At 39.4% G+C, this 8,894-nt stretch overlaps 1 protein-coding gene across 1 annotated transcript in view; it reads left to right on the top strand.

Moving 5' to 3' along the window:
- Positions 1–857: 857 nt before the first annotated feature.
- Positions 858–8,894, top strand: part of SLC5A7 (solute carrier family 5 member 7) — a 23,328-nt gene continuing 15,291 nt past the window's right edge. The window contains exons 1-2 of the mRNA XM_009638924.1: positions 858–1,035; positions 8,058–8,171. Of these exons, the coding sequence (XP_009637219.1) occupies positions 858–1,035; positions 8,058–8,171 (292 nt within the window). The remainder of the gene's footprint in view (positions 1,036–8,057; positions 8,172–8,894) is intronic.

The following is an 8,894-nucleotide window of genomic DNA, read 5'->3' as shown; positions in this document are numbered from 1 at the left end:
GGGGGCCCGCCGCTGCTCGCGTCGCCCGGGAGTTTTCCCCCGCTGGAGTTCGTGTGCCCGGGAGTTTTCCCCCGCTGGAGTTCGTGTGCCCGGGAGTTTTCCCCCGCTGGAGTTCGTGTGCCCGGGAGTTTTCCCCCGCTGGAGTTCGTGTGCCTTTACATTTCTGCCGCTCGACAGCTTTTGGGCTTTCTGGTGGCTTCTCACACTGCGAGCAGGAGTAGGCTGGTGCTTTTGGTGCTGGGCAATTAGATGTGAGAGAAAAGAAAGCGCAGATTTTTAACTGCAGGAGATGGTAGAAGGGGGGAAAGACTCAGCATTCCAACACAAAGACTCAAAAGATGTGTTTTGCTGTTGTAGCTGTTACTTATCCGTAGTCCTTATTTAACTTAAAACAGTTTTGTGGCTTGATTTCTAACCAGAGACTTCTATCTGTAATAGCCCACATGGAGAGGATCTTCTACCGTACTCCATGTACCAAACTATTTCTTGACTGAAGAGTTCCCAGACGCTGGGGACTTGGTGACACTAAAACAATTCAGCGCTCAGTAACTGATTTCTAAGAATTGCGTAGCTTTCAGCCACATCATTCATTTCCCCTTGTAATCGCAGGTTGCAGTTGTCAGCTATTGCTCCACAGGCATTTTAATTGGCATGTAAACTTACTTTCAATTACATCTGAAATACTCGTCCCGTAAATTCACCAGAACAGTCTCTGTAATAACCACCTAAGTTGGGGGTTTTTTTGTACACCGATTCTAAAAAGCTTCTTACCAGGTTTGTTAAAAGCAGACGTCTTATTGCATTCTCTCCAGAGGTCTTAATGAAATAGCGATCAAGGAAACAGCTGGGACTTCGCCATGGCTTTCCACGCAGAGGGGCTGGTGGCCATAGTTGTATTCTACCTGGCTATCCTGGCAGTTGGGATATGGGCTGCCTGGAAAACCAAGAACACCGGGAGCGAAGGAGATCGCAGTGAAGCTATTATAGTCGGTGGAAGAGACATTGGCTTGCTAGTTGGTGGATTTACAATGACCGGTATGTAAAAAATCACCTCTTATATTTTTCCTAACCAGCATATGACTTGTCAGTTTTTTGTCTGAATGCAGGAGTGTAATCTGCGTGTTGAATAATGCAAAATGGGCAAAATATGTTTCCATTTTTCCAATTGCTACTAACACTGTTTATTGAACAGCCAAATGTAGCATCTATATCGAAACAACAAATATTTTTAAATCATGCAGGAAGAATATCTTTTATTTCTTTTCATATTCATCTGTAGATCAGATATGTTTGGGACAGAAGTATAGAATTTATACAGATTAATAAGAAATCCAGTTTTAAAACAACTGTTATTGTTGTTAAAGCCATCCAAATTGGGGAGTTATTTTTGTTTAATCTGAGTAAAACAAAGTTTATACACAAAAAGGTGGTGGTGGGGGGGGGAGGCCAGCATCAATTAAGAATGAGTTTCTAAAAGAAAATTGGCATAAATCCAAATTTTTAATTCCACTGATTTCAGCAGACTTACTTTGTGGATTGCTTTAGCTTCTTTTGCAGCAGTTTGACAAAATAATACATTATAATACAAATAATACATGAATAGTAATGTCAGTAGGAAAAGCCTGGGTGAAGGAAGAGATGTAAGCAGTGCTGCCTGACTCCCAGAGCCAGTCAAACCAGGTGTCTTACCTGAGTAAACAAGATATTCACAATATGGTCCAAAATCTGAAGTCTTACAGCTAACATATGGGATGGGGGCAAAAGTGCATTAGAAGAACAGTGATTTGGCCCACCATTTTTATTTAAGCAATTTAATTTTTAAGCATGCTTTTTTTTTTTATTTTATTCTGAATCCTAGTCAGGCAAAGCCCTTTCAATTGCCAGATTGGATTTATCAGGTTATATCAATGTTTTGCTGTTTTGCCATGTTCTGGTTTCACAATTATCTAATAAGGAAGAGACACATAAAAACTTGGGCCAAAAATCTGTGTTCTTTAATCAAGAGAAATTCCCACCCCCTTGCAGGGGCATTTTGCTCATTCAAAGACTGAATATTTGGATATTGAGTCAAGAATATTTGTAAAAGTCAATAAAGTTTGAATACTGGCAGATGTTCTACTTTTCACACTTTGCTATAATTTACTGTATCACGTATCCATTGGCTACCAAAGCATCAGATATGACAAGATTCTGCTCATAGTAAGAGCTGGTTTGACTGCCTTGTGATGAATGAAATGTTTTCAGGAGCACTGAAAACAAAATATTTTGCAGAGATATTGCTTGGCATAAAACTGTAATCATTAGATTGGGGGAGTGGAGACGAAACAAGACAACCCCTGCGCAAGTGGTTATGACGAACAGCTTTGCCTGTGGAAGAAGAACACAAATTCTGGTCTCCTTAATCCCATTTTACAGGAATATTTTTCATAACAGCTGAAGCAGAGATGAGACTTGAACTGGGGCTTCCTATATTGCAGGCAATTTCTATAACCACCACAATTCACACCCACGTATGCTCATCCGGTTTCATGCAAGCTCTAGAGACGGCATAGTATATCATCTCTGCGGTAGAATATCAAGCTGATCCTAAAGCCTCTGCACAGCTAGAACACTTTTTTAATATTTTTTAGATTTTATACTGTCAGGGTTCACATACTTTCTCACCTCTGCCTTCCATAAATATGGCAATTAAAGCTTGAGATGGCAAGCCAATTACACTTTCAGTTGTGGGGAACCACGCCTGGCACACAAAGTTAGGTGTGGGCACAAGTCTACTGAATCAGGGCTTAGTCCGAGTTTTTTCTCGGTGAGGGTGACTGGGGTACTTAGTTTATAAAGCCGTATCAAAATAGTTGTGAAAGTAAGCTGATTGAAATCCACAATAATTTTTGCTAAAGGGTGACATCCTTCAAGGACATATTTGCTTCTTTAAAAATGATAGATGCAGATTTTGCACCTGATAACCATGCCTCCGGAGATATATGGCTATTCCAACATACAGCTGTAATTGCCTAAATATGAATTAAAAAGCAAAGCCTATCCCATAAAAGGAAAACAAGAAATATTTAAAGATCTCCAGAAAGAATATTGTTAGTATGGACAAGAAGTACTTCAGGTTATGGGATAAGGCCTAATCCTGTCTTTCTCACCCTAGACATACACTACCATCTTCCATGGATATTGGCTAAAAAAATGGCAGCAGTTTCTAGGGCTGTTTGGTGGGAAGGATGACAGAATTCATCCTATACATTTAAAATCAAATTCAGAGCATAAGCATTGTGACTTCATAGGGATGGACTCAAGATTCCCGAGTAATTATAATTGATTTTCTAAACAGCGTTTAAAAGCCTTAAAGCAAATGCACTACCTATGAATAACAGCTGTGGATGTATTTGGATGTATACTGTGATCCTAAGGAAGCAGCTGTATCAACTGACTACTGAAATGCCTAAACACAAAGCCTGGTGAAGGTTGAGTGTGTCTTGCAATTATCAAAATAGAAAGAGTGAGAAGCTTGAATCGGGGAAGAATCACAGCAGCTCATATTAAAATGAGCTACATAGCACCATAGTAGACACACCTTTAACTTGTGTATCATTTTTACATAGTTATAGTTAAAAAGTTGCATTAAATATTAGCGTTTCTTGATCTGTGGGTGAAATTCTTAAGAAGTGGTATCTGCGACAAACTTGAGTCTATTCTGATTTCCGTAATTGAGTTTAAATCCCAAAGGAAATATTTGAGATGACATAATCAAATGCTTACAAACATGACCAAAAAGGTAATAATCTATTGATGTCATTTTTTCATTTTAGTTGGATGGAGCTATGTATCTTTCTACGAGAAAAAAAAAAAAGAAATGTTACAAAATTCTGGTTTTTTGTAATCCTTAGGTCAGGATTTTATTTTTAGAGAACTTGATGAGCTGATTCAATGTCAAACAAGGGATCATCCATAGAGAAGTGCAAAAAAATCTGGTTTTCTAATATATATCAATAGATATAAAGAACCCTGAGATTAATTTCTGTGTTCCTCATGTGAACTAGGAGCAGAATTGCTCTCCGTATCCACAGTATTTGTCTGATCATTTTTTAGGGTGCATGTTTTAAATGGATATTGGTATTTGCTGCATTTTTTGGTCCTTCAGACAGCAGGCAAAGAGAGGATTAAAATAGATTACCACATGAGTGTTTCCATAGATTATTATATTTATATTCCTTTTGTCTGATTTAGGAAAAAAAAAAAAGAATTTCACCAAAAAAAGGTATTAAACTAACTTTAAATTGTGGCTTAGCAAGCTGAGGATCAGAAAATTAATATCTAAGGTTGAAATCCCATCGCATCATATCCCATTATTATGAAATGTATTTACTGATGTCAATGTACGTGCTGACTACCCATTCGCCCCTTCAGAAGGAACCTTATAGCACCTTCCTAGAGTTCTGGGGTCCTTGGCAGATGTTCCAGAACAGTCATGTGCACAGAAAAATTGATCAGCAGCTATTTTTCAATCCTGATGCCAAAAATCAAAAAATACGATTGAAAATAAGTGCTAAATCCTCCATGCCACTCTACCCAGCAATACCTGCCTGTAGGGCATTGTTTCTGTCCCAGCCAGGGGAGGGCAATGGCCCCTGCAACATCACACAAAAGGGAAGTGACCTGCCCCGCTCCAGAAGAAAATAAGGGAGCTAGGCGTAGCATCCAAGTGCCCCTTGGAGAACACCCACCACCTCTGTAGCCACCCCAGGCAAACTGATGCCAGATGTTGAAGCCTCCTTGCACCACAGCTGCAGCAATGCTGGACATTTGTCATAGAATCATAGAATCACAAAATCTTAGAATCCCAGTATCATTTAGGTTGGAAAAGACCTTTTAGTCTTCAAGACCTTTAAGACCATCAAGTCCAATTGTTAACCTAGCACTGCAAAGTCCACCGCTAAACCATGTCCCTAAGCACCTCGTCTACCCGTATTTTAAATACCTCCAGGGATGGGGACTCAACCACTTCCCTGGGCAGCCTGTTCCAGTGCCTGACAACCTTTCTGGTGAAGAATTTTTTTCCTAATGCGCAATCTAAACCTCCCCTGGTGCAACTTGAGGCCATTTCCTCTCATCCTATTGCTTGTTACCCACCTCGCTACACCCTCCTGTCAAGTAGTTGTAGAGGGTGATAAGGTCTCCCCTCAGCCTCCTTTTTTTGCAGGCTAAACAACCCCAGTTCCCTCAGATGCTCCTCATAAGACTTGTGCTCCAGACCTCTCACCAGCTTGATTGCTCTCCTCTGGACATGTTCCAGCAATGCAATGTCTTAACTATGTCTTTGACTATGGGATATTATTCCCCATCTGGAAGCAGGTATTGTCCATGCAGAATTCATGTTCATGCTTCTTCCAGGGAAGGAGACAAATACAATTCCCTTTCTAAATATTTACTTTTGTAATTGTATACAGGTGCTTACAACCTATTCCGTAAATCTGTGCCGCTTGAGACACAATAGGCAACACACATCCCAGGTAGTCATGGACTCAACAATCAAACGGCTCAATGTCCAGGTGGAAATCAGTGACAAGGTTCCCCTCAGGGGTCCGTATTGGGACCAGTATTATTTAATCTTTGTCAGGGATATGGACAGTGGGATTGAGTGCAGCCTCAGCAAGTTTGCAGATGACACCAAGCTGAGTGGTGTGGTTGGTTCTCTCGAGGGAAGGGATGCCATCCAGAGGGACCTTGACAGGCTAGAGAGGTGGGCCTGTGTGAACTTCATGAAGTTCAACAAGGCCACATACAAGATCCTGGCACCTGGGTCAGGGCAATCCCAAGCCTGGATACAGGCTGGGCAATCCATGGATTGAGAGCAGCCCTGCAGAGAAGTACCTGAGGGTATTGGTGGATGAAAAACTGAACATGCACCGGCAATGCGTGCTAGCAGCCCAGAAAGCCAATGGCATCCTGGGCTGCATCAAAAGAAATGTGGCCAGCGGGTCAAGGGAGGTGACACTCCTTTTCTCGTCTGCTCTCGTGAGACCCCACCTGGAGTACTGTGTTCAGCTCTGGGGCCCTCAGCATAAGAAAGAGGTCCTTTGTGGAAGACCACAAAAATGATCCTCCCATATGAGAACAGGCAGAAAGAGCTGAGGTTGTTTAGCTTAGAGAAGAGAAGGCTCCAGGGAGCCTTTCAGTACTTAAAGGGTAGCCTACAGGAAAGATGGGGAGGGATTCTATCAGAGAGTGCAGTGAAAGGATGAGGGGTAACTGTTTAAAACTAAAAGAGGGCAGGTTTAGATTAGATATTAGGAAGAAATTCTTTACTGTGAGGGTGGTGAGACACTGGAACAGGTTGCCCAATATGATTCTAGGACTCTGGTAACCAAAGTATCGTATTCCCACCTATGTTAATTCACACTGTCAAGAGGAACAAAATCACAGATGTCTGATAACTTTTTATGTAGATTCTGTATCCCTGCTCTCCCCATCAAGGATCAGTGTTTGCCCATCTTCTCCATTTGGTCCCACATGGGCATCACTCAGCCGAAAGTCTACCAATAACAGGGTTCCTTGGGTGACTTCTTTTGTTGCACTTTCTCTGCATGCCCATCCCTCATACAAGCCCCTTATAATATTTCCAACAACAGAATGGTCCTGTGGTCCTACGCTTCAAAATGCTGAACGGGGGACAACTGTAATGTTCTGATTGCCGGAGATCTTTGATTCTAAATCCATGGTGTAATTTAGCATTGAGTTAAAAAAAATACCCTCTGGCAGTATTTGAGAGATATCACTGTTAAGTGGAAAAGAGTGGTCATTTAGATTTTCATGAAATTTCTTGAGGAATTTTAATTAAATTTTCTTCATTTGTGTTTATCTCCAATTGTTTGTCTTCAACACACAATCAAGTCTGCTTGTGTGATGGTGGATGCTGGGAAAATTCTGAAGAATGCTTAAGGCAAAAAAAATTTCTTACAAATGTGAATTTTTACACAGAAAGCCTGAACTACTCTTACATGAGAAGGCAGAGGCTTCTTGAGGCAAGTCAAAATAGCATTACAAAAATGTAGTACATGTAATGATCTGCCTGCCCTTGTTCAAGCTACAGATCCAGATTCATAAAACTTACTCATTACACATTAGAGAAAATCAAGAAATTTTTGCATGGACTCTGCAAACAGGAAGAGATGAACTTTATTACATAATTTGTTATGAATTATTTTTGCAGATGTAATCACAATACATTTCTGTGTTGGAAATTTTTCTTTCATACATATTGTCGGTCCCAAGTTCTCAAACATAGAAACTTCCCTTCAAGGCAGAGAATCAATTCATTAAGGGTTTGAGGTTGGTATATTAAAAATACTGCTGGTTTTTAGAGAGATAAAATCAGAAATATTATAGATAGCACAATTTACTTCTGGAATATGTCTTCAGGAAGCACAAAAATAAATGAGTCAAAGTTTAGAACTTCAATAGCAACACAAAGCCACCACAGTCCTATATGGAAATAGAGCATTTAGGGAAGTCAGAGTTTAATAAATATGCTTTGTATAGCCACAATTTAAAATTTAACAAGGCTTTAAGGGCAATTTTTTTCATGAAGTCCCTAGTAAACGATGCATTCATTAAACTCTTGTCTAATTTAAATGCTTTGAGTTTTCCCAGCTGGGATGACTTTATAACTGTAGGTTTATTGTACTTCTTCAGATCCCCCCTTACATGTCTCCTTCATTTGGACTAACACAAAGAAAGTGGTAACGGTCAATGAGTTGATGTGCTTCATTCATTGTAAACAAGTAGTAGAGGACTGTCCTCTGAAATCTTCGCTAACTATACAGATGCTTAAACACCTTGATGATTGTCTCAGTCCCTCTGACTTCTTTTTTTGTATGCTTAGGTTGTAAGTTTTTCAAATCAGGACTATCTTTTATAGAAGGATGCCATGTCTGGCATTTGTACAGTACACATAATAAAACATAGCAATATTATAAGTGATGACAATTTCATTCCACAGCGTGGTAGTTTCTTTGTGCACATTAAAGACTTTTCCACCTCTTCTTTTTCAGCCACGTGGGTTGGAGGAGGTTACATCAATGGGACAGCAGAAGCTGTATATGTCCCAGGCTATGGTTTAGCTTGGGCTCAGGCACCTATTGGATATTCCCTTAGTCTTGTTTTAGGTAAGCAAAGAACTAAAGCTAATAGTCTTTCACTTTAAACACTTCTGATGACAACTCCATCATCTGAAATGAAACAGCTAGGGTCTGATAAAAGGATACTAAGGTAAACTGGACCCTTTCTGCTGATAGGTTTGGCTATTAAAAAGAAAAACAGAAAATCACTATAGTGTGATATCTTATGTCTCCTGAATGCCTTGGCAAGATCTATTTATTACAACCATAATGAATAGATCACAATAACAGGTCACAATACGAAAGGCTTTGTTGTGGGATTTTTTTTTAAATTATATATACTAAGTATTTATATTCAGGTTTTCTTTAAGTGCCTATATGATCTGGAAGATGATAGTATCAGGGCACCTATAAATCTTGGAATTCAAGAATGACAAATAACTTTTCAGGTTAGGGAAGTGCTTATACCTTACAGATCTTCACCAAGAGTCTAAGTAACTTGTTTAATTTTGTGTAGGGACTCTGTAGTAGAACCAATCTATTTCCTTAAAATTGGACAAAGCATGCTTTTAAATGTGGTACAAAACTCCAAATCACATGTCAAAATGAAAATACACAATCCTGCTATATGCGGGGTCAGAGTGTAAAGTACAGACAGTATTATAATTTTTAATTATAATATAATATGTTAGATATTATAATATATATTATATATTAATGTATATTATATTTTATTATATTACACTATACTATATTATAGTATATTATTAT

Source organism: Egretta garzetta, unplaced genomic scaffold (assembly GCF_000687185.1).
Source record: "Egretta garzetta isolate BGI_Z169 unplaced genomic scaffold, ASM68718v1 scaffold5, whole genome shotgun sequence".
In the NCBI taxonomy this organism is placed as follows: Eukaryota; Metazoa; Chordata; class Aves; order Pelecaniformes; family Ardeidae; genus Egretta; species Egretta garzetta.
This window is presented reverse-complemented; position numbering and strand designations above follow the sequence as displayed.